The sequence below is a fragment of the Chlamydotis macqueenii genome, chromosome 3 (genome assembly GCF_036417535.1).
Source record: "Chlamydotis macqueenii isolate bChlMac1 chromosome 3, bChlMac1.mat, whole genome shotgun sequence".
Classification (NCBI taxonomy): Eukaryota; Metazoa; Chordata; class Aves; order Otidiformes; family Otididae; genus Chlamydotis; species Chlamydotis macqueenii.
This window is the reverse complement of record NC_141558.1, coordinates 6,138,918-6,165,232: the sequence shown is the minus strand read 5'-3', so window position 1 is coordinate 6,165,232 and position 26,315 is coordinate 6,138,918. Positions and strand designations below refer to the sequence as shown.

Sequence of the window (26,315 nt, the reverse complement as noted above, 5' to 3'; positions counted from 1 at the left end):
AAAGCCTACAGAGGGTGGAAGCTGGGACAGGTAGCCTGGGAGGACTACCGAGTGACTGTGCGAGCGGCCAGGGATAGGGTGAGGAAGGCTAAAGCCCTGATGGAATCGAATCTGGCCAGGGATATAAAAAGTAACAAGAAAAGCTTTTACAGGTATGTAGGGGACAAAAGAAAATCCAAGGAGAATGTAGGCCCCCTCCGGAAGGTAACGGGTGTCGTGGTTACCCAGGACATGGAGAAGGCTGAGGTACTCAATGACTTTTTTGCCTCAGTCTTCACTGATAAGAACTCTTGTCTCCCCACCCAAGCTGTGGAAGGCACAGGCAGGGACTGCAAGGATGAAGAACCGCCCACAGTGCTCGAAGAGCAGGTTCGAGATCATTTAAGGAACTTGAAGGTGCACAAGTCCATGGGGCCTGATGAGATCCATCCGCGCGTCCTGAGGGAACTGGCGGATGAAGTTGCCAAGCCACTGGCCATCATATTTGAGAAATCGTGGCGGTCTGGTGAGGTCCCCGATGACTGGAAGAGAGGAAACATAACCCCCATTTTTAAAAAGGGGAGTAAGGAAGACCCGGGCAACTACAGGCCGGTCAGCCTCACCTCCGTGCCTGGCAAGGTCATGGAGCAGATTCTCCTGGAAACCATGCTAAGGCACATGGTGAGCAAGGAGGTGGTTGGTGACAGCCAACATGGCTTCACCAAGGGCAGATCGTGCCTGACCAATTTGGTGGCCTTTTATGATGGGGTGACAGCATCAGTGGACAAGGGACGGGCAACGGATATCATCTACCTGGACTTGTGCAAGGCTTTTGACACTGTCCCGCACGACATCCTTCTCTCTAAACTAGAGAGGCATGGGTTCGATGGATGGACCACTCGGTGGATAAGGAGTTGGCTGGATGGCCGCACTCAGAGAGTGGTGGTCAACGGCTCAATGTCCAAGTGGAGACCGGTCACCAGTGGCGTCCCTCAGGGGTCCGTGTTGGGCCCGGCCCTGTTCAACATCTTTGTCAGCGACATGGACAGTGGGATAGAGCGCACCCTCAGCAAGTTCGCCGACGACACCAAGCTGTGTGGTGCCGTCGACTCGCTGGAAGGGAGGGATGCCATCCAGAGGGACCTGGACAGGCTGGAGAGGTGGGCCTGTGCCAGCCTCATGAAGTTCAACCAGGCCAAGTGCAAGGTCCTGCATCTGGGTCGTGGCAATCCCAAGCACAAATACAGGCTGGGCGGGGATTGGATCGAGAGCAGCCCTGAGGAGAAGGACCTGGGAGTGTTGGTAGACGAGAGGTTCAACATGAGTGGGCAATGCGCCCTTGCGGCCCAGAAGGCCAACCGCATCCTGGGCTGCATCAAGAGGAGCGTGGCCAGCAGGTCGAGGGAGGTGATTCTGCCCCTCTATTCTGCCCTGGTGAGATCCCACCTGGAGTACTGTGTCCAGTTCTGGAGCCCCCAACACAAGAAGGACATGGACCAGTTGGAAAGGGTCCAGAGGAGGGCCACAAAGATGATCAGAGGGCTGGAGCACCTCTCCTATGAGGCCAGGCTGAGAGAGCTGGGGCTGTTCAGCCTGGAGAAGAGGAGGCTCCGGGGAGACCTGATAGCAGTCTTCCAGTACCTCAAGGGGGCCTACAGGAAAGATGGGGAGAAGCTGTTCAGTAGGGCCTGTTGTGATAGAACAAGGGGTAATGGGTTTAAATTAGAAGGAGGTAGGTTTAGATTAGATATTAGAAAAAAAATTTTTTACAATGAGAGTTGTAGAGCACTGGAACAGGTTGCCCAGAGAGGTGGTGGATGCCCCATCCCTGGAATCGTTCAAGGCCAGGCTGGATGAGGCTCTGAGCAACCTGACCTAGTCAGGGATGTCCCTGCTTCTTGCAGGGGGGTTGGACTAGATGACTGTTGACGGTCCCTTCCAACTCTAACTATTCTATGATTCTATGATTCTATGTCCAGAAGCACACAAACTTTGTCCATAATCTGCTGAGAGCTGTGATGAAAATGGCAATTTTGGGTTTTGAAGAATTTCAAGATTTTGCTCTAAATTGCTCTAAGTCTAAAAAACATAGTTTAAAACATTCACAGTGTTATTGAACAGAAGATGTGGGTTTTGTGCAAGGGAGGAGGGAAACTGAAATAGTCTCGGTAATTCTGAAAGCAAATTTTGGCTGGTGGGTAGGCTGCTGTGCAGTCAGAGCCCTGTGAGTCCTGGCTGAGCTGCGCATTGGGAGCCCATGCTCTTATGGCTTTGTGTGGTCCCAGACTCTGGCCATTCTCCAGCTGGACTGCAGTGAGGTAGCAGAAGACCAGGATTCCAGGCATGTTTCCAAGGTGATATAACCAAAGCCATTGCACATCTCCACCAGGTATCTGTCAAATTCCAAGTGTGCTCCTCAAAAGAATATTCTTCCAATGGAGTTTTGCTTTCAACACACTTATATTAATTTTTTGCCTAATTGCTCAAGAAGTTCACAGTCAGGGATACTCCCAAAGCAGATCTAGAAAATTCTTACTAAGACTTTTAAAAACAGCTGTTTCTTTTGGGTGGTTCCTGGCCTGATTTTCCTAGTGTGGAGAGTTGATACTTGTGAGAAGTCAGCTGCCTTCAAATTGTCTCATAGGATCTGAAACTTCTAGCCACTTTGAAAAAGTCAGCCTGTATTTACCACACAACCTTTAGCCCGTATTTACCACACAACCTTTAGCCCGTATTTTGCTGACATGAAAGATGTTCTACATGTGCTTTGTCTCTGTGATACTACTGATGTCACTTAATGACTCTTGCTCTTCTGGGGGCTTTTCCCTTTTACATCACCATGTGAAAGTCAGATTTGATATGCAGAAATTCCTCACAGCAAATTATGATGGAACATGATCTCCTAGAAAAAGAAAACTTTGGTCCCATCCTTAATTCAGGAATAGCTGTATATATTTTCGTGTAAAAAGCTTCATTATACTTCCTTTGATTATTTACTATCAATATCACACTAAGTTGAATGCATGCAGTGATAAGTAAAGGATCTACAAATATAAATGAGAACAAAATAATTTCTTGGTTGAAGGTGTCAGACCAGTCTGTGCTTTTCTACTGTCTTGATATTCATCAAGTCATGGGCCTTTAATTCTTTAAAGAAAGCAGAAGACGTGATGGAATAGCATGAATCATTTCCACATGCTGAGTCTCTCTACCTGTGACTAGTCTGTAGTTTCCTAAATCCAGACTGTATAAGACTGATTGGAGTTCTCAGGCGTCTCAAAGTTTGTTTTAAAGAGAAACATATGTAATGCAGAAACATATGTAATGCAGTGGCCAGTGGCTCTAACGAAGCCCTTGAAGAAAACTGAGACTTTGTAGAGATTGATCACTGTGCCACCAGGACCTCAGCTGATGTGGCAGATGAATCTGCTCTGCACCAGACATGTGGACCAGCTTGAGTCAAGTGGTCTTTAACTATGAACTTCCCAAGTCATCATGAAAGGATCCATAGGAAAAAGCTGATCTATATGACTGATCCCTTCCTGCCCATGCTGCCATCCATGTGAATATAAAAGCTTGCAAATAATGATTTACCCAATCTAAAGAAAATATTTGTCATATATTAACTACTGATGCCCATGGGCTCTCCAACCTTCACTTCCATCTCCTGAAAATCCTCATTGTCTCAAGAGTACAAATGCATCTCTCCCAAAACTGCAGAGAAGTGCAACAGCAGCTCCTTGGAGATCCTCAAGTCTACTGACGTGCTGCCCAGCCGGTTTGAACTGAGTGGAACAAGCCAGCTCCCATCAAATTGGCCGGCAGTGCAGACCGAGTTAAGCTTATGTACATCTATAATATATGTCTGTATGTATGCCAAGCTTGGACAACATTTTGGCTGGCTTTTGGTGAGCTCGCTAAAGAATTTCACCACTTCCTTTTCGTTTTGTTACTACCTGGACAGTCTTTCTAGCAAATCCTCTATTTTTATTTGACATATATGCACATGGTCCATTTCCATGTGTGTGTGCTTAGGAATATATTCCTGCTTCATTTTGCCCTCCTCCCTTGGAAGGCTGCTGCTAAGAGTTTCTCCTAGAAAAATTAAAAATCGGAAAAGGTCCAACGAAGTTAAAATGCTGTACAGCAAATTTATTATTGTTGTTGTAGGCCCCCATTCAGGAAAGTACTTAAGTGTGTGCTTAAGTCCCATTGAAATAATCAAGACTTAAAAACACGCTTAAAGTCAAGCATATACTTCCTCTGAATTGGGATGTATTTCAGCACATGCTTAAATGCTTTCCTGAACCAGAGCCACAGTCAACAAGAGTGTCCTGTGATACACAGGACTCGTGCTACAAGATTTACTTCTTACTTGAGACCTACCAGTGCTGCTCTATGAATACACGCTTCTTAGCTTGCCTCTCCGTTGGTGGCACTCCAAATAGCTTACTGGCTTTTACATTTGGATGAGAAGTTGTGAAAGAAAAGAGACGAGAAACTGGAAAAAAAATAATCCTTACTAAAGCAATACCTTGGCACGTCTGATCTCATGTTGCAGCCAGTGATTTTTCCCTACAATGGAGATTTGTGCTATTGTGTGTGTGGTATAATTACTAAGACAGATTTTTTTTTTTTTAAATGGCACAATAAATAGGATATTTCCTGGCCTGCTCTGAGTTTCGAATAGGATTTTCACTTCCCCTTTGGGTTCTGAGCGTAAGGAGAGTAAGTGTCAAAAGGCAGGCGCTTTCCCAATTTTAAAACAGAGAGGGTGTAACCATGTGTAATGTGAGTCTAGATTTTGATTGTAGGGATGATGAAATCAAATCCCTCCTTAATCCTGACTGGGTAACATTGAGGTGAATTAGCCTGCATGCTTTTGCTAACTTGCTGAAATCCTTTTGAAAAAGAAATGTGTTTTAATGTCATCAAAAATATTTGCCTACTTTACCATAGAGTCTGAGAGTGCACTGGACCTCAATGCAATGAAAAATGAAAAGAGCAGGAGAATAGATTAGATAAAACCAAGTATATTATTTTCCTGGAAAAAACACAGTGCTTTCTGCTATGCAACTATTTCCAGTGCTGCGATTTTTAAGCTAGATGCTTAGTCACTATTAATGATGGTGTATTTCTTTAAAGCTGCTGTATTTTGGGAATAACTGGAAATGAAACTTGCTTTCCTTTCCCCCTTAAGGTTACTTAAAATAATATACAGTTGTCTGTGTGCATTGCAGTCACTCCGCGTGTACCGGCTGGAGTATTTTTGGAACAAGTGAGGAAGTTTCTTCCAGTTATTTCATTTATAGCAAAGTAGTAGCTTGAACTTGAGAAGAGCTCCCTGTTCAAGTCATTCAGCATTGCTGTGCAATGGTTGGAGGTTCTCAGTACTACTGCTACTTTACAAAAATATTTGGCACAAACTCATAAAATCACCGAGACTTTTTTTCCTCCTCCTCCACAAAACCTCCTTAATTTTGTTCCTTAGTAATGTGTCTGCACATCCCCCATGTGTGCACACAAATATCTTTAAGGTTTAATTAATTAATTAAAAATAGCTGAAGTATTTAAGGAGGAGCGCCGTATAAATAATAAAGGAGAACATCTTGTTCATTCTTGGAATTACTCAGATAGAGGCAAGCAGCTGGTATGATGGTGGAGTTTTCCTGATGTGATTACACTGAGTTCCAGGGCAGGACCTTGTCTCAATTGGTGTGAAGTACCCAAACAGCTGGACCTTAAGCAGAAAAGATTTTTTTTTTTTTTAGTAGATAAACTAATAAAAAATACTCTTGTGTGAAGCAACGGGAGCAAAGTGATCTTTCTGAGATGGAGCAAGACAATTGGATCGAGAGCAGCTCTGAGGAGAAGGACTTGGGAGTGCTGGTGGACGAGAAGCTCAACATGAGCCGGCAATGTGCTCTTGCAGCCCAGAAGGCCAACTGTGTCCTGGGCTGCATCAAGAGGAGCGTGGCCAGCAGGTCGAGGGAGGTGATTCTCCCCCTCTACTCTGCCCCGGTGAGACCCCACCTGGAGTACTGTGCCCAGTTCTGGAGCCCCCAACACAAGAAGGACATGGACCAGTTGGAGTGAGTCCAGAGGAGGCCACAAAGATGATCAGAAGGCTGGAGCACCTCTCCTATGAGGCCAGGCTGAGAGAGTTGGGGCTGTTCAGCCTGGAGAAGAGGAGGCTCTGGGGAGACCTGATAGCGGTCTTGCAGTACAAGGGGGGCCTACAGGAAAGATGGGGAGAGGCTGTTCAGTAGGGCCCGTTGTGACAGGATGAGGGGTAATAGTTTTAAAATAGAGGGAGGTAGATTGGATATTAGGAAAAAATTTTTTACGATGCGAGTTGTAGAACCCTGGCACAGGTTGCCCAGAGAGGTGGTGGAAGCCCCATCCCTGGAAATGTTCAAGGCCAGGCTGGATGAGGCTCTGAGCAACCTGATCTAGTCGGGGATGTCCCTGCTCCTTGCAGGGGGGTTGGACTAGATGACCGTTGAAGGTCCCTTCCAACTCTAACCATTCTATGATTCTATGAATTCTCTAGCAATTCTGCCTCCACAAACTCCAGACTGGGTCCTCTACCTCTAGTGCTGAGGTCCACATTCATCCCACCTAAATTCAGACGCTCGTCAGATTAGCAGCCTGATCTGGTTGGAGATGTCCGTGCTCCTTGCAGGGGGGTTGGGCTGGATGACCTTTGAAAGTGCTTTCCAACCCAAACCATTCTGTGATTTTATGACTGAGTCAAAGTAAAAGGTGGCCAGATTAATCTTTTGGATATACATCCTGGCCCTGCCTGCACAGGACATCTTCTCCTAGGTATCTCAGTTAAACTTTGGTAGAAAGAGCATTGGCTGAAGAGTCTCACCCAGCAAATCCTCGAATCTGTTTTATTCTTCCACAGGGAATTTGCCTTTTCAGGTGACGTCCTTTTCCACAGGGGACAGGAGGAGCTGCCCATCTGCAGGGAGAAGGTGGCTCTGAAACCCTTTCACAGCTTTGGGAGTTATAGCATGCTTTAAAAACACCGTTTCCCTGATCCTAGTGCCCACAAAGCCTCAAATCTATTCCTAGTTGCAATAATTAAATCAGAAATATCCGGTATCCCTGGCAGGGAGAGTGCATATATCATCAACTTGCTCCTTTTTATAAGTGGTTGATCACTTTTGCTGTGCTTCAGGGAAGCTACATGAGAAAGCTTTTGTGCTCATTTGTGAAAAGCAGCAGGGATAAATAGTCTTTCTCTAGCTTGTCAATTATTTGTTCTTTTCTTTCCATTGACCGGAGTTCTTGATCTTGATGAAGCTATTATTTAATTCTTGCATTTCTGAGCCCTTAACCTTGGACGGATACATAATAGGCTTGTATTTAGGCACTACGAGGGTGCTTCAAGCAAGCTGTTTTTCTTTGAAGCTAAGAGTGACTAAGCCCGAGAAGTTCTCTATTCTTCCTCGTCTCCTCCCAGTAGTTAATAGACTTCACAAGGGATCTCAAGACACTCTGATAAGCCTTTGAAGTTATTACCTACTAAGGTTTTGCTCTTTCTCAGTGCTGCACAGTGAATTACTGACTGCTGTTACAAGCAATGAGAAAGGATTCACAAAACCAACAGAGGCTTGCCTGTAATTTCTGCAGAAAAAGAGCTGAATTTAATGGATAAATTGTGTTGCTGGGGAGATTTTGATTCTGTTCCCTCCTCTGTCACCAGTTTGCCTTGTGATTTGTGGTAGCGTTTTTAGTTATGCCAGTCACATGAGATCAAAACCCATGAGTCAGACTCCACCCAAATCATGAGCCAGGCTTCCAGATCCAGGAGCTTTGAACAGAGATCATACCGTACTTTTTCTTTAGTTTATCTTTCATTTCTGGAATTTCCTCTGTCTATTCCCAATGTGTCTCTAGCAATTAATGTTTCCCATTCTTTTGGAAGTGTTGGGAAGATATTTTGACCATTTGGGGCTGTTAGAGGCCTTGTTTGACCTCCACAGTTAATCCTATTTTTGATATTTCTTCCAGACTCTGCATCTTTCTCCCATCTCCAATGACTTCTGCATCCCTTAACCTCACAAGACCCATCACTTCTGTGTCTTCATTGCCATTCTTCTGTTTTATTCACCCAGTAATCCTCTCTGGTCTTTAGAGAGTTTTCCACCATTGCCTCGCAGGATGGAGAATGTGTATAAAGATGCAGATCTGGGTAATCTTTAAGCTTCATGTGAGAATACATAATTGGAGAGAGTGGGCACTTGGCCTCCCTGACTCTCTTTCCTGAAAATGGTGAAATTGTTACTTGCAGCACAAGAAGTGGGTGATGAGGACAGGTGGGAGAGTGACTCCACGGAGGAGGATGGAGACGTGCAGGAAGACTGGAGCTTTGCATGTTATTGTGAGACAAGACCCCTTTGCTCACAAGGTATTTGCAGGACTTGGCAAACCAGGATTTTACACTCATTCTGAAGGGAGTCAGGTGAAGAGTGAATCAGACCCAATGGAGTGAAAAGCCTGTCGTAGTTCAGCCCCGATTGGGACCAGACTATGCAGTCTCTCTCTTACTCCCCCCACCCTCCAAGAGAATAGGGGGAGATGATATAAGGAAAATGGCTCGAGGTTTGAGATAAGGATGGGGAGAAATCCTTAAAGTTACCATTATGGGCAAAACAGACTCGACTTGGGGAAAAATACTCATTTATTACTAAAATTAGCAGGAGAATGAGACAGGGAACAAGAAGACCTCCCCCCACCCCTCCCTCTTCCTAGGCTTAACATTATCTCTATCACCTTCCCCCCCGCCGCTGAGTGGCAGAGGGGGGAAGAGGGAATGGGGGTCGCGGTCAGTTCATCACATGTTGTTTCACACCGGTGCGTCATCGTCGGGGGAAGAACTCCTCACATTCCTCCCCTGCTCCATTGTAGGGTCCCTCCCACGGGCCACAGTCCTTTGTGAAACTGCTCCGGTGTGGGTCATCTCTTCCACGGGGTGCAGTCCCTCCAGAACGGCTGTCCCAGCGGGCCCTGCATGGGCCACAGCCTCCTTCAGGCATCCACCTGCTCCGGCGTGGCATCCTCCACGGGCTGCAGGTGGATCTCTGCTCCTCCGTGGACCTCCGTGGGCTGCAGGGGGACAACCTGCTCCACCATGGGCTGCACCACAGGCTGCAGGGGAACCTTGGCCAGGAGCCACATTACTGCTCCCCCTCCTTCTTCACTGACCTTGGCATCTGCAGCTGTTCCTCACAACAGGCTGGCAGACACCTCTCAGGATCCTTTTTACATCTTATTCACTTCTCATCTCCTCTCCACTTCTTGCAGCCAGGCCGGGCCTGGGGGTGAGGGCGAGGGTGAGGCCTGCAAGGCCCACAAGGCCTGCGCCTCCCCCTCTTTGCCCCCGCTCAGCTGCTTCACATCTTCTCCATTTTTTTTCCTGTTTTCCCCTTCTTAAATACATTATCGCAGAGGCGTTATCACGGGACATTCTGCTACCAATTGGCTCGGCCTTGGCCAGCAGCAGGTCCGCCCTAGGCCTGGCCAAGTCCACTGAACAAAGGGGAGCAACTTCTAGCAGTTTCCTACAGAAGCTGCCACCTTAGGCCCCCCGTCACTAGACAAAACCAGAACATAGCCAGAGATAGTAAATCCAGAGAAGGTAAGATGAGAATCAGCCCCTCTGTGTGCATTCTTTTGCTTTCTAATTCAGTTGTTGATCTGTTTTTCTTCAAGTTTTAGGTTTGTACTATTTTGTGTGTAGACTCAGTTGTCCAACTCCATTATGAAGTATGTGGTTATGACTGAGATGGTGAAAAAGCCAGGAACAGATTTGGTGTTGTATCGCTGCTCTTTTCAGGAAGGATAAGAAGTTAAAAGTTCATAGATTTGTTATAGAATTATAGAATGGTTTGGATTGGAAGGGACCTTAACGATTATGTAGTTCCAATTCCCTTGCCCTGGGCAGGGACACTTTCCACTATACCAGGTTGCTAAAAGCTGGGATAGGGCATCCACAAGTTCTCTGGGCAACCTCTTCCTCATCACCCTCATAGAAAAGACTTTCGTCCTTATGTCTAATCTAAATCTACCCTCTTTCAGTTTAAATCCATTACCCCTTGTCCTATCACTAACTGCCCTTGTCAAAAGTCCCTTTCCAGCTTTCTTGTAGGCCCCCTTTAGGTACTGGGAGGCTGCTGCAGGGTCTCCCAGGAGCCTCCTCTTCTCCAGGCTGAACAGCCCCAACTCTCTCAGCCTGTCCTCACAGGAGAGCTGCTCCAGCTCTCTGATCATCTTCGTGGCCTCCTCTGGACTCGCTCCAACAGGTCCATGTCCTTCTTATGTTTGGCGCTCCAGAGCTGGACGCAGTGCTGCAGGTGGGGTCTCACAAGAGCAGAGTAGAGGGGCAGAATCCCCTCCCTCGACCTGCTGGCCATGCTACTTTTGATGCAGCCTGGGATGCAGTTGGCTTTCTGGGCTGCAAGAACACATTGCCAGGTCTTGGCAATGGTTAAACAAGCTAAAGCCAAAACAACAAATGTGACTTTGCAGTAATTATTGCATGCAATAATTACTGGTGGTGCCTGGTATTCCCGTGGTAACATTGTCATTGTTTTGCCACAAAATTTGCAGAACAGGGCTAACACTTTAATTAATAAAATTTTGCAAAACTGGGCTAGTCACATCTCAGGCAGATGGGAAAATACAGCTTCTCTTGCTCATTCTCATGCCATACCACTTTTTCACCCACATTATTTGCTGGTTCTTCCGTAAGTCATGTGCCAGGCATACTGCAGATCCATAATTTCAGGTGAAAGTGCAGCCAAACTGTACCCCCATATCCAAATGCCTCTAGAGTCTGAGTGTTGGCAACCGAATCTGAACCCAGAGAAAAACTCTTTACATAGCCCTAAACTTTATGATGGGTTGTTTCCAAACCTTGAATCCACACTCTCTCCATATTTTGGTGGATAGTAAATCTGGAATTTGTTTTTAAACCCAGAATCATCAAAACTGCATTCAAGATGTGAGAAAGATTCATGACGCCTACCAGAAAATCTTCCAGCAAAACATTTCACGTACAAGGCCTGAATGTATAGCAACTGGACACATCTCAAAATGTTTCTTGTTGTGCTGTGAATGTTTCATAGAACTGCAATGATTAGAAGTGATTCCTTTTTTAAGACAGACAAATGCTACCTCACAGCTTGAATATTAATAAGATAAAATTTATGAGGGCAAACTGAGTAATATAATACTTTCTCCAAAGGAAAAGGGCATGTATTTCCTTAGCTCTTTCATCAGCCGTTTCAGACACACACTGTGTGCATAAAATACAGTTATGCAACCCATGTGGGTCAACAACGGAAGGTTGGTTGCTTCACCAGGATTATAGGAATCTTTTAAACACAATGGTACCGCAAATTAAAATGGAAATCTATCAAAACCATTATCATCCTGAAAGCTTTGGCCACAAGCATAATTATTTTAGAAGGATGTTGTCCTTGGACACAGCTTTGGCTCAGTTCAGCTAGTGTTATTTGTATCCCTCTATGGCTCAAAGTCAGAATTTGCATGGCTAAGGACCATAAATTTTTAGAGGAAAAAACAGACTGTTTCCTCAATGCTAACACCAGCAGTTTTTGTATTGTTTTATAGTGGTTTGTAGGCAACTCATTAGGGACTAGAGATAGGAACAGACTGAATGTGGTGGCTGAAATCTGCCTTGAACCTTGGAAGGGTTCAGATGGAGATTTCTATCTGGATCTGGTTGTTTGTGTCTGAGGCTGTTGCTTTACTGGATGTGAACAAGAACGAGTGAATGTCCGGAGTGCTTGTGTTTAAATCTAGATCTGGAAGTTCACATTTTGGATAGTAAAACAGTGAAGCAGATCTTGAGCAGATATAAGCTGCAGTCTACAGACTTAAATAGAAAAGAAAACCTGTCCCGAGTTTTCTAGCACATCCATGAAGCAGGCATTCCTGTAGGGATGAGAGCAACTGAAAGAATATACAGTCTCCTGATGTTGCTTGCCATCAGCAAGGGACACATCTTCACCCAGAGCTGCCCTCAGGAGAGGGCAAGTTGCTTTTTCAAGCTCTTGACGAAGGCTGAATCCTGGAGAAACTCCATTCTTGTGTTGATGATAAAATATATGAAATAACAGGCACTGTCAGTTATTTTTAAACTGGTTATTTTCCTTTCAATGTCCCATTTTCCATCTTGAGGGAGGTGAGAGACTAACAAGTCTCAAACCTATTTTTCCTCTCTTTCCATCCCTTAGGCCGGTATAGATGGAGAAAGCATTGGGAACTGCCCGTTCTCCCAGCGTCTCTTCATGATCCTGTGGCTCAAAGGAGTTGTGTTCAACGTCACCACTGTTGATCTGAAAAGGTAAAAATTATTCACTTTAATTGAAAATAGCGATTACCAGTGTTTACCCTATAGAAAGTCCCCACCAAGTTCAATCAGATTTGTTTCTGGCTTAGAGAGTCTGTGGTGCACAACAAAATAGCTGGGATTCAGGTTTGGTTGGCTTTTTTTTTTCACTTCTGGAATGTTTTTTTTATTAAGCAGGGTGCTTGGGGTAGTTTCAAAGTTTTCTAACCACAAACTACATAAAAAAAAAGAGAAGGGCGAACTGATTCTGTAGGAACTATAAATATCTGTGCAACTCCCTGACCATAAAGATTAGTGATTTCATGACTTTTTCTCTCTCTGCAGAAAGCCAGCTGACCTACACAATCTAGCTCCTGGGACCCACCCACCTTTCTTGACTTTTAATGGAGAAGTCAAGACAGATGTTAACAAGATTGAGGAATTCTTGGAAGAGACTCTTGCACCTCCAAAGTAAGAACTTAGGATTTTTTCAGTCAATATTCCATTTCCTAGGAATGAAAGATGTCCTAAGAGGAGTTCCTAAAAAGCACTCCCTCCTACAATCTTTACTTACAGGAGTAATATTTATTTATGAAACTTGCTGGCTTCAGTGAGATGACTTCCATGTGTGAAGGTTACTTGTATGACTAATAACTGCAGAATGTTTTCTCTGTACACATTTCAGGATGCCCTTGTATGCAGAATTAAGGCGACCAATACTAGAAAAATTTTGTAGGGGTCTGGTGTCCACATTTTACAAAGCTAAAAATAACTTGGAATAGATGCTGAGAATTGCCACACAAAATATCTGTGCCAGTAAAAGCATTTTACAGGGAAAAACTGGGGGTTTCTGAGCTGTATGGTGTATTAGAAAGGTTGGAAAGGGAACTGATTACAGAGTATGAGAGGCTCTGGAGGTAGAAAAGTGCTCATTATTCTAGTCAAGAAATGACAAAAGCCCATAACTGGAAGTCATAACCAAACTAATTCAGACTAGAAACAAGGCACAGATTTTTTTCAGAATGGATGGTCAACCATTGGAACAAGCTACCAAGGGAAGGTTCAGATTCACCAGAAATGCCTTAGTTAGTCAAACTTTTTGGACTTAATACAAGGATAATGGGAAAAAAAATTGTTGACTTGTGTTTTGGACTTTAAAATCTATGAATCAATGAAAATTGGCTCTGTTCCTTATGGAGTGTTTTACCTCCAACTGAATCAGCAGCTGTAGGCCAGTCCTGAGGCAGGAGATGAGATATTTAAATTTTCTATACTCTGATCCAAGACCACTGAAATCAGTAGGAGTCGTTAGTTTGTGTTGGTCTTTCAAATCTATATATTTCTTTGCACCAGATGTCTACAAAAAAAAACCAATTCAGAGACTGAAAACTTTATGCTCCTTTACCTGGGTACTACTAACGTGCCTTGCTATTACATCCTGGAGTACATTTTCAGTGTAGGGAATTAGACATGACTGCCATTCATAATAGAGAGAGCTGGCTGCCAAACTCCCCTGCACCTTTCTGGAAATTTATGCTTCCTTCTGATTTAAGGTCACTGTATCTTGGATTGGGGTCGCATTAAGCACCACTGCAATTACCTTTGTCATGAAGCCATCCCTGTGTAACTGTCCAAGTGCCTGCCTTGACAGACACAGATATGATTAAGAGGGACTTGCCAAGCTCTTGTTTTGAGATAAATGACAGTGTTAATTGCAGTTCCTCCTACAGACCTTTTTTCTTTTTCTTGTTAATTGTATTTGCAGTCATCACTATGTTGCTGATAGAAAGATGTTACTCTCCACACTGCTTCCTCCTTTTCAGGTACCCTAAGCTGGCTGCTAAGCACCGGGAATCAAACACTGCTGGAATTGACATCTTCTCCAAGTTTTCTGCGTACATAAAAAACACCAAGCAGCAGGATAATGCTGGTGAGTAGGATCATTACCAATTGTACCAGGAAGTTTGTGTGCTTAGAAAGGGAATAATTTTGCCATTCTTCCATCACTTTATTGTAAACTCTGTTCATATGACATCAGGTACAGCTGCTGACCAGCTTGAGATGGTAGGTTCAGTGGCCTCTATGATTCTATGATTCTATGTCCGCAGTTGAATTGACTACATTTGTACTAGAATCATAGAATCATAGAATGATTAGAGTTGGAAGGGACCTTCAAAGGTCATCTAGTCCAACTCCCCTGCAAGGAGCAGGGTCATCCCCGATTAGATCAGGTTGCTCAGAGCCTCATCCAGCCTGGCCTTGAACGTTTCCAGGGATGGGGCTTCCACCACCTTTCTGGGCAACCTGTTCCAGTGTTCTATAACTCGCATCGTAAAAAATTTTTTCCTAATATCCAATCTAAATCTACCTCCCTCTATTTTAAAACCATTACCCCTTGTCCTATCACAACAGGCCCTACTGAACAGCCTCTCCCCATCTTTCTTGTAGGCCCCCTTGAGGTACTGGAAGACCGCTATCAGGTCTCCCCAGAGCCTCCTCTTCTGCAGGCTGAACAGCCCCAACTCTCTCAGCCTGTCCTCACAGGAGAGGTGCTCCAGCCCTCTTATCATCTTCATGGCCCTCCTCTGGACCTTCTCCCACTGGTCCATGTCCTTCTTGTGTTGGGGGCTCCAGAACTGGACACAGTACTCCAGGTGGGATCTCACCAGGGCAGAGTAGAGGGGCAGAATCCCCTTCCTCCGCCTTCTGGCCACGCTTCTTTGGATGTAGCCCAGGATGCGGTTGGCTTTCTGGGCTGCAAGGGCACATTGCCTGCTCATGTTGAGCTTCTCGTCCACCAGCACTCCCAAGTCCTCCTCAGGGCTGCTCTCAATCCATTTCCTGCCCAGTCTGGGATTGCCACGACCCATGTGTAGGACCTTGCACCTGGCCTGGTTGAACTTCATGAGGTTGGCACGGGCCCACCTCTCCAGCCTGTCAAGGTCCCTCTGGATGGCATCTCTCCCTTCTAGCGTGTTGACGGCACCACACAACTTGGTGTCATGGGTGAACTTGCTGAGAGTGCACTCTATCCCACTGTCCATGTCGCCGACAAAGATGTTGAACAGGGCAGGGCCCAACATGGACCCCTGACGGACACCACTCTGTACTAGTAAACAGAACAGGCTGTAGAGCATTCAGTAGCCCCTCTACCAATTGCTGTGACATGGGTCCTGTCCGTACAGCCAGTCAATACAGCCCAGCTTCCTCACCAGAACAGGATCTCATACTGCTTACTGGAAGTGGCTAGTGGCCCGTACTACCCCTTCTACTCTGCCCAGGCCCTGCTTAGAGGAATGCGTGTTGACTGGATCCAAATCCATGCCAGTACTAAAAATTTAGCAGTGAGTGTCTGGATGAGAGCAAGCCCTGCCCTGACCCTTCATAATTTGTTAGGTGTGGCTGTCAGACTCTCAGCCCACTTTTCTGATGATTAGCTAGAATTGCTAATTTGCTCATATAAACTGAGTTATATCAAGACATTAAACATGAAGTAGTTAAATTAAAGAAGTTACTTTAATAAATGCAATTGCACTTGGTAAGCTCCAGACTTACCCTCACATGTTTGTATGTCAAAAGAAATATCCCCCATGCATATTTACACACATCCTACACTCTCTTTGTGATGAAATTGCTGTTCCTTTCCCTTCAGAGAGGCAAGACTTCAGCTAGCCCTGTTGCTCCATGAAAGTTAATGGATTCACACTGCCGTATCCCTCAAGATGATCTAGTAGAACATTTGCGGTCACTCGCTGATGTACATCTTGCCTTATATCACTAGTTTCACAGAGAGAGACCTAAGGAATGTTAAACGCCATGCACTCATATCATATCATTCAGAGAAGACTAAATTTTTTCAGGTTCCAACTCTGCCACAGATTTCATCTGTGCGATTATATTTCATTGCCTGGGGCTGACCCATGAGATGAAAACGGGTAAATGATGATTTATGTCAGATAATAATCTGTTCCATAATATTTTTGTGTTGTTAACAGAAGGAAATAATTACAGTGCTCCACTTCTCAGGGATGCTAAAAAGTATTTTTTTTTGTCTAATGCTAATGGGATGTTCAGCTAACCTCTGTAGGAAGTTGTAAAAGGAAGATAAATTAAGAGTTAGACTAAATAGATGTTACAGTGAAAATAAAATACCTTGGCCATTTAGAAGGAATTTTTATGGTCTGCTCTGCAACTGTAAATCTTAAATTCAGCTGTGCTGCCCCTTGCATTCTAAAACAGCCGTGGGTATTTTTCCATATGCATAATCCCAATGCGTTGCTTCTCAGTGACTCTGCAGTATGCAAATCCCCAGACTCATAAGGGCTGGCAGTTCCAGACAGTAATAAATGGTTGTCCTAGAGGTGTCTGCATCTGGCTATAACCAGAGCTGGAACTCAAGGTCGGATATCCGCTACTGTGAGATAAGGAATCTACCCTGCAAAGTGCTCCTGACCAGCTCTCCACATTTTTACTAGCTGCGGTGTGATTAATGGGAGCTTTCCCTAGTTCTGCCTAAAAAAATCTTGGTTTAAATACTCTTGAAAATAAAAGGAAAATCCTTCCCAATGGCAACTGAGCACACCAAATTTATAGAGAAAAGAGATGTTAAACTGCAGGAGAGCAACAAGCTTTGTTCCTGTGAATGTCCTCGCTCGGTCTCGTTAGCTGGTTTGTGCTCCTGTGATATCCAGACACGTTGCAGTCTCTGAATGTACTCGTACTCAACTTTTCTCTTTGAAGTAGAGAAAAGCTTTTCGCTTATTTTTTTTACAGCTGGAGTGCTGCAGTGCAAAGAGAGTAAAGCAGAGATGAGCAGAGTATAAGTAGCACCTTCATGTTCTTTCTATCAACGGAGTAAAATACCTGAGGACCTCAAAGTCCTTGGGACTTTCAGTGCAGATTTACACCATTAGACCTCAATTTCAGTAGAGTAATTGACTTTCAGTTTTCAAGGGCTAGGCAAGAATAGCTTTTCCCTTATCCCGGGGATTTTTTACCCACTTTCCTATCCAGCTCTTCTGAACCTGCAGCGGTTATTCTGAAGCCTGCTTTGGATGGCAGACAATGAGTTAATTAGAAGGTAGTTGTGTTAGATTTCTTGAATCATGAAACGACAATGTGCAAAAAGGAAAGGACAGCACCACTGTATACATATTTCCTAATGAACCAGTTTCTTTTTGATTGGTGTTTTTAAAAATTGCAACACCAGTCAAAAGGAGATCTAGGGCTCTAGCCCTGATTTGATACCTGTCATTTTGCAGCAGGTGCTGATGCATTATCTTTCCTATATAACAGCAGAAGTAATTGTGTATTGTTCTGTAATCATAGAATCATAGAATCATAGAATCAGAGGTCATCTAGTCCAACCCCCCCTACAAGGAGCAGGGACATCTCCAACCAGATGAGGTTGCTCAGAGCCTCATCCAACCTAGCCTTGAACTGTTCCAAAGCATTTTATAAAAGCATTACAAAGCGTTTTGACAAAGCAATTTATAAAAATAAAATATAATTACATAGGATAATGTCCCTTTCCCTGTCTCCATGTAAGCAGGCGATATCCAAAAAGAACAGTCTGCTGCTTTTAGTTATCTTATGCAGTTCTTATAGGCTGTTCAGTAGGGCCTGTTGCGATAGGACAAGGAGTAATGGTTTTAAAATAGAGGGGGTTAGATTTAGATTGGATATTAGGAAAAAATTTTTTACAATGAGGGTTGTAGAGCACTGTCCCAGGTTGCCCAGAGAGGTGGTGGAAACCCCATCCCGGGAAACATTCAAGACCAGGCTGGATGAGGCTCTGAGCAACCTGATCTGGCTGGAGATGTCCCTGCTCCTTGCAGGGGAGTTGGACTAGATGACCTTTGAAGGTCCCTTCCAACCCTAACCATTCTATGATTCTATGATTCTATATAGCCCAGATCTCGTATATGTGTCTCAGTTCTCCTCTATATTGCCTCCTAGCTCCAGCTGACTCAAGTGTTTAGGTTAAGCTGGAAAGCCACACCAGTGTCCAGGACATCAGTTGCACATGATTAAAATAGACAAGTAGAAAAAGATTTGTTAATAAATAAAATATAGAACGGAGAATCCAGATTGGGATATAAAAATAATTTTAATTTCTTTTGTTTGGGAATAAGGGAGTGCTAAATGCTAAGTAAGCTAAAGCACCAAACATCAGGTTGTTAAAATTATGTTCTTTTAACTGGGGAGTCAGGGAGGTGAATTCAGGAATGTGTGGGATATCAGGCTGGGACTTTGTAGCACCAGCCTATCTCTATCTGGGAGAGGCATGGGTTAGGTGTAATTATGTATGATCATTCTTTGGAGCATACTGGTTTAGCAGAGATCTTGCGGTTTACGTAACACGAGCTCTCACTACAGCCTGTGGCTATTAAATCCTTGTGGAAAAGTGGTGTGAAGTGGTTGGGATAATTAATTAGATTTGTGCAGTATGAGGATACTGGGTGTGAGGATTAAGGAGAACATAATGCATGTCGAAGATAAGCCCAAGCTGGTGTTCCTCCCAGGAGGGTTTACAGCCAGGGCCATGCAACAATTTCAGATTTCAAGTGATGCCATCACTTGGCTATGTCGTTGCAATATTTCCTGTCCTGAGAGAGGTGGTGAGAAGGCATTAGTAATGGACTCTGTACCTTTTAAGTAGCTAAATGATTTTTTTTTTCCTGATAGTGGAAAAGCTACTGAGGAAAACAAGATTTGTGTTTTCTTGGTTTAGTGTCTGTCTGAATTCTTGCATGTAAATGAATAGACATGGTGATACATATGTCTGTTTGTTTCTAAGATTGTGATACCCTCTGCTGGCAAATACATGAATATATAAAGCAAACAGCTTTACAGTCAGAGCTGAAACAAAACAGGTTTCCTTCCATCAAGATAGTTTCCTCTTACAAATGCAACGTGTTAAAAGAGAAGTGTTTCATAGTAACCTATCCATACCCATCCATCCAACAAAGTTTTAATGGAAAAAATCATGTTTTTTCTGGATGAATTAAAATTACTTTGAAGTAAAATGCTTTAACGTTGCAGACAAAAATAGTGCTTTTTTTTTTTTTTTTTCCTGTATTCATGCAGTACTTCATTAGCCACACGCCGTTACATTTTATACCTGGCACGGAAGCAGGTGATAACCTTCTTCTGTAAGTCTGTATGGCAATATGTTATTGATCATGATTCATTTACTTACCAAAGGTATTTGGCAGCTAGGCTACCCTGATTTAATAGTCCCTTGAATTTCTGATTCTTTTTTTCCATCTTTGTTTTCCTAACTTTTCTGTCTTATAAAATAAAAACGTTGAAAGGCTTGGAACGGGCTGGTGAGGGCTGTAAGCCCAGAAGCAAACATGCTCATGCCATATCAAAGTCCCACCACTTTTAAGCTTCTTGAAAGGGAAGGAATTGATTCCAGATTCTCAGGATGTGGCAAGCTGTGTTTAAAGAAAGTGTGTGCATTTATTATTTCAAGTCATTTCAATTACAACGGGCCTGATTCCTTCCACCCCCCATGTCACTTGATAATTTTATAACAGGCTTCTCTGAAGGAGTGATCTCCTCATCCCCGGATTAGATCTGCACCTCGCTTTGGTAGCACAACTGGGTTATTCAGTCCTCCAGCCGTTGCCACCAGGCTTCACCGCTTGTACTTGAAATGACAAGTGCTCATTCACAGAAGAACAGGAGTCCTTGGGAGAGTTGAGTGGTAGTAACCTTAATTATTTCCTGGATGCTCTTGCTCAAGTTTGCATGGCCAATTTGAGAGATTTGGGTTGCTTAGTGATTATTTACTATCTAGAAGGAGGTCTTGTCTAAGCACAGGAAAGTAAACCAAGATCTTGTGAGTTTACTTTGGTTCCTTTGGTTGATGCTGAGCAAGTCACTCAAGCTCTGTGCAGTAAGCAGAGTAGCAACAATTTGTGTATTCATTGAAGGAGGATGAAATTTTAATTAATTGGAATGCTGTGTACATATTTGGTATCCTGCTTATTATTTTTTCTTGTGAGACTGTATACTGCAAACCAAGGGGACAACCTATAGTAACCACCCATTAACCATCCCACCTGAAACTGTAAGTTCTTTGGCTCATAGAATGAGCCCTTTGATTTCATTTATGAGTTTAAAAAGTTGTTCTTGAATTGAGTTCTTAGGGGGCACCAGCTCCAGTGTGGGTGGGCGCATTCATTAGTGGTACGGAAGGATATTTCACTGTACGACTCTTCAGAAGGCACTGAGCCAGGAGACCACCAACATGATTTCATGCAGAGGAATTTCCAGCCGTCTGACCAGAGAACTCTGCTTGTCTGGTTTGGATTTACATCAAGAGGCCCAAAATAAAAGCACATTTAAATCATTAACTTGCATGTGATTAAATGCTGTTCACCTCTTTCAGTAGCTACCATCACACTTTGTGGTTAAGTGCATGAGGTGGGAAATGTCTCCATGTGCCGGGTACAGTAGATATGCACACACAACACATAAGGCTGGAGTTAAAACTGGACTACATCAGTTTTACACTGTGGAGTTACTCCTGCTGAGAAGGCAGTCAGACCCATAGTGTAGGTACGTGCACAGGCTGGACAGCGTGCTCCGATCCTTTCTAGAGGCCACTGCATAAACTCCTTAAATAAATGGAAAATCGGTTCACTCCAAGAACCTACACAGAATATTTACAGTAATAGCAGCTCTGTGGTGCAGACCTTTCGTGGCACCTGAGATGATGTACGCGGCCAGGATAGGAGCTTCTTGATGTTGTGGGTCAGCCTGTGGGTCCTGACAAGCGTGGTCTGGTCTGGTCTCCAGCAGCAGGTCAGTTCAGGAGAGCCAAACATCTCTCCCCAACATCTCCATGCTTGGTGGGGAAGGGCTGGAGGTCACCTCTCTTCTTTCCAGCCTGGTTTCTCGTGTCCGAAGGGGTCAGAGTACAACTGTAAACGTGACACAGCTTGTCCTGAGGCTTTGATCCCTCTGGCCTAGTCTGTACCTAAAGGCTTCACTCTGTGCTCGTCAAAGTTCCTGGTAAAGCTCCTCTTGACTTTAACGGAGCAAGTTTAAAAAGCTGTTTGAATGCCCTTGAATTGATGGGGAGTTTCCTGTGACAGGAGTCTTGGATCAGACTCGAATTCAGGACCTACATTAATGCTTTTTACATAAATTTTCAAAGTGCCATATAAATATATAGGTGTATATTTATATGTACACGTGTGTGGGTGATGTCTGTGTATCAACTTGCCATTAAAATTTTTCCTCCTTCCTATTCAGTTCCAGAATTTCCCTTTTCCACTACAAAACCCCACACCTGTCCAAGGCCCAGCACGAGCCAAATTTTCTCCTATACTGTGACACTATTAAGTTTTCTCTGTCATGCAACCACGAAGAACTAGAAATAGCTTTTAAAATTGTTTTAGGGAAAAGGACTTGCTTTGTGATGGAACATATCAGGATGACAGATCTTTAACTTTGGCATTTTGAAGCACAAAAAAGCTATTTCAGAATATTTTAAACAAGTTTTTATGGCTCCCTCTGAGCTGAGTACTGCTGGGCTCACGGTAGCTAAAGTGCCTGGCAGCTTTACAAAACCAGCCCTAATATAAAAAATACCCAGTCTTTAAAACATATGTAAAATAGCTTTTCTGCAACATTTGTGGCACATAAAGTACCAAATACATGTTGGTGAGTGTGATATAAAGCTTTTATTGCCATTCATTTGGGATGACCCATATAACTCACTCATGATATGTTAATAAAACCATTCTCCGCTCTGTCTCTTTATAAAAACACACATATAAAGACCACTAAAACAGTGGTGATAGCTGTGTGCTAACTTGTTAAGTGGTGCCACAACTTGCATTTATCATCCGTCCTAAATGGTTTTATCTGCTCTCTGCCCAGTAGTCAAAGACTGATTCTAAAATGCTCAGAAACTGCAGTTTGCAAAATAAGTTTGCTTAATAAATAACTTTTTGAAACTTCTCCTCAAAATCGTGCTGGCTGGAGGCCCAGAGCCATCAATATTCTGTCTGGTACCAAGCAACAGGTTTAAGGACCAATATCTTTTGACCTGCCAAAACTAAGCTGAAATTTTATGCCATTGGAAGGAAGAGGTTTTCAGTTTTCTAAAATGGTAACAAGCCATCATTTTAACCTCAGAAATAGGTACCTTGCTAGGAACTTTCCTATCATTTAGGTTTTTTCCTTCTTCTAAGGCCTTGCTAATTAAGGTATGAAGATTTCCTGATAGAAATGTGAAAAAAACCTGCTTAAGCACAATACAAAACTAAACTAAAACTCTGTGTAAGTTCAAATGTGATCAGGACTGCAAGCTCTCCAAGGCAGGGACTTGGTGTGCCTGCTCAGCAGTCTTAGATGCAGCCATTCTGCGAACAGTAGATATTTACAATTAATGTACTAGCAAACATAATTTTCTGACGCATCTATGCTGAGGTAGCTTTGAAACCATAGCATGCCATAGGGAGGGAGAGAAAAAAAATAAAGACTATATATATTTATATAAGTTCAAGACAGAGAATATGCAAAACTGTAAATAAAACTGTTGACATGTCCTGCAGTCAATGGGGTTGATGATATCCTCAAATGAAGACATGTGCTCAGGCCTTTGCTGAATCAGGGCCTATATACACAGGCTAGGCCTAGACTAAAATACTTGCAACGACAACAGTAGTTGGCAGATGCGCTTCTTTAAGAGGGAAGTATTTCCCCTGTGTGTTTGAATATTCCTCCAAGTGCTGCTGGCTCTACTGGGATGCTTTGTTCTGCTTCCCAGCTGAGCTCCCATGCTCGCGCACAGGAGCAGTAGCACAGCTGGAAGTGGATTAGAGCAATCTGGCGGCAGCAGTCCTGGGAGGAATTAAGCGCCTCGCTGCTGGAATGAGAGGCCTAAATTACATTATTATTTAGAATTGAGTTTTAACTTCATTGCTCTATGGTTTCGCACTGGTGGGTAACTTCCTTCCTTGCGATATACTTGGTGCGTCTTAAGTATGTTCCCCCCAGCAAGGACGTCGATAAAGTTATGGCCTTACTCAGTAAAGTGTCCAAATATTATATAAGCAAATGTCCAGATTTAAGTACCCAACTGGTCTTATTATCCCGAGAGGATTGCTCACAGGCTTATATTTAGCAATTGTAGAGCAAGCTATCACATGATAGAGAGCCCAGTGACTGGCTCCTGGAAGTCAGTTTGCAAAACTGTTGGTGACTTCAAAGGGAGAAGGATTGGCCCAGAATCTGTTTTTCCCCAAACATATTTTTTGTTTTATTCATGTGAATGTTCTTCATAAAATAACAGGGAAGAGAAGAATGAGACATAACTGAAAATGAGTGTTGCTAATTTTCTTTATTAGATCAGATCTTAAATAGTTGACCTTTAGCTTGAAAACAGTGCTGGGAATAAGGTGACTAACTGGGAATTGGAGACATAATTATTTTCTAAATATCCTGATTCTTCTGACTGCAGGAAAAAAAATCAGAATTTCATGGAGTTTGAGGCTAGAAGGAACTTTAATTTAGTATGATCTGCAAATCATATCTCAGTCAACTTTGCCCATTAAGCAAGCATGTTAGTATTTAATCCTTTAGAGTATAAGGTTTTTTCCATCAGAGAAGAGAATAGGAGAAACTGAAGTGTCTTTGATGCACAATGCCCCTCTAAGCGGGAAATTTACTGGATGAGAGGTGCCCAGCTGATGGCAGTAGCTGATCCATATTCTGCACTGCAGAGGAAGGTGAATTCTGGTGATTTAGCCAGTCAAAGCTGAAAAACAAACATTTCTGGCCTTTAACCTGGACTCAGGATGACTCTGAACATGTCAGGAAGGCATCTACTTGGCAAGGCTATCTGCACCGCTCCAAGGCATTGGTTCAACCATTCCCATCTCTAGCAGGGAACGACCTGGTGGCCATGGGTAGACCCCATAACACATCTGATTAATTGCATATTGGGAGAAAAGATACTGTGAACTTCGCAAGCATCTTAAGTCTTGAAGTGTGAGTTTTAATTACAGTCGTTGTCTTAATGTTGAGTAGCAAATTCTCTGTGACATTGATGGTGGTACAATCCACCTACCTTGGTCCTTGTTCCAAGACCTGAAAGATGGTATTAGGGATTTTTAAAGTGTTATGACTTGCCTCTTTCTTCTGGAACTGGGTTAGAGCTTGCCTTTTCTTAGTCTCATTAGAAACACACCAAGAAGTAAGTCTGCCTCCCATCTTTCCTCTTCCTTAAACAGCTCACTGTTTGGCAATGTGGAAAGTGAATTTGTCCAACTTCCAACCATTAGACCTTTTCACACCTTTGTCTGCAAAGCTGAAGAGCTCCCTCACTCACACTTCCCACATGTTTTGTCCATGAGTGAGCATCTCTGCACGTTGGCCTCTCAGCCTTCTCTCTGATAAGATGAAGAAATAGACTCTTCAAACCTGACATTTTGAGGCTTATTTCCAGTCCTTGAGCACCGTATTATGGTTCTCCTCTGACCTCTTGCTCAAATTTTCAAAACCTTTTTTAACTGGGGACACCAGAACTGGGAAAAATGTTCTTAATACTTGTCGCAACAGTACAGTTGCAACAGAGGGAATATGACCTCCCTACTAGTACTTGAAAATTTTTCATACCTCCAGACGTAATTCTAATTCTTTTTACTTCTGCTCTTTTCGGAGAGGCTAAGTTGAGGCATAATCATAGTGATCCCTAAGACATTTCATGGAGCTTGAAACAAAAAATCTCAAAAGCAGAGAAACAATGGGAAAGAATTAAGATGTGAGTCATTTGTAAATCTTGTTGTCTCTTTTTGTGTGTGTGTGTGTCTGAGCAACAGTTTTTGAACACAAAGGGCAGAAAATACTGGAAACATTAAAATAAAACTATTTGAGGCTGAGATTTGCAAAATAAACTGAGGGATTTGGGAACTCAATAAGCTTTAAAACTTCATCCTCAGGTGCTGCTAGCTAGGCATTGCTGCTTTCCCTCTCCTGTGTCCTCACTCCACCACTGCTAAAGTGAAAGAACATAATTGAAATCAGTAGAGTGCAATTGGGATTATCCTAGTGTAAACAAAAGCAAACTTTATTCCTCTGTATACCTGGGATTGAAAGAAATTAATATTAAAGATGCAAGCACCAGCAGCGTGTAGAGAAGTGATCTTCTTCGCTTAAATATTAGAACACAAGGGGTCCCCACAGCACTGCCACTAAAGCCCAGTTGCACTCTCTACAAGAAGCTAACTTTACTCAAATTTTAGTGCTGAAACACATAGGGGTTTTTTTGTTAGTCCCAGAATCATCTTGTTTGTTCTTTGCTAGTAAAACAAAACTTTACGCTCTGAGTAAGCACAGACCATCTTAAAAATCAAGATACCACAGTGATAATCTCATACTATAAATAAGTGGTTTTATAATCTGCAGGGCTTAATTTTTGATTTTTTTTTCAGGTTTCTGATGCAAATCAGCTGCTGCTTGTCTGCAGTTGGTTTAGGGACACCTGCACAAGACTAACCTCACAGAGGTCAGGATTAGGCCCCCGGGGACGTGCTCTAGAAATGATGCTTGTCACTTACGTGCTGCCACAGAGTTACTATGATTTGTGAAATGCGAGCCACGTACTGCTCTTCCCGGGGCACTTGTAGGCCAGTAGTTTTACATTCACTTGCTTCCTGCCCTCAGGGTCGCTTGCACTCCTAAGAGACTGGGAAATGAACCCTTCTTTTGGTGTCATTTGAACACCTGGGTTTTCTTCTTAAAAAACGGCATTTGAAGGTACTCCAATTGCATTCTTCATGATAACGCTGCAAGTATTACATTTATTTCTTGCCTCCACTGTAAAAATGAATAAGAAAAGGGAAGGAAGAAACTTGAGTTTTTAGGCTAAAACTAGAAGCAATTCGAAACAAATTTCCTAGATGCTTAAAAGTTATGTGTTTAATTTTCTTTTTAAAGACAT

General features: G+C 43.3%; 1 protein-coding gene across 4 annotated transcripts in view; it reads left to right on the top strand.

Annotated features, from left to right (window-relative positions):
* Positions 1-26,315, top strand: part of CLIC5 (CLIC family member 5) — a 91,744-nt gene that overhangs the window by 42,533 nt on the left and 22,896 nt on the right. For all 4 annotated transcript variants that reach the window (XM_086745992.1, XM_086745991.1, XM_086745993.1 and 1 more), the window contains exons 2-4: positions 12,255-12,364; positions 12,695-12,820; positions 14,173-14,279. In XM_086745992.1, the coding sequence (XP_086602118.1) occupies positions 12,255-12,364; positions 12,695-12,820; positions 14,173-14,279 (343 nt within the window). The remainder of the gene's footprint in view (positions 1-12,254; positions 12,365-12,694; positions 12,821-14,172; positions 14,280-26,315) is intronic.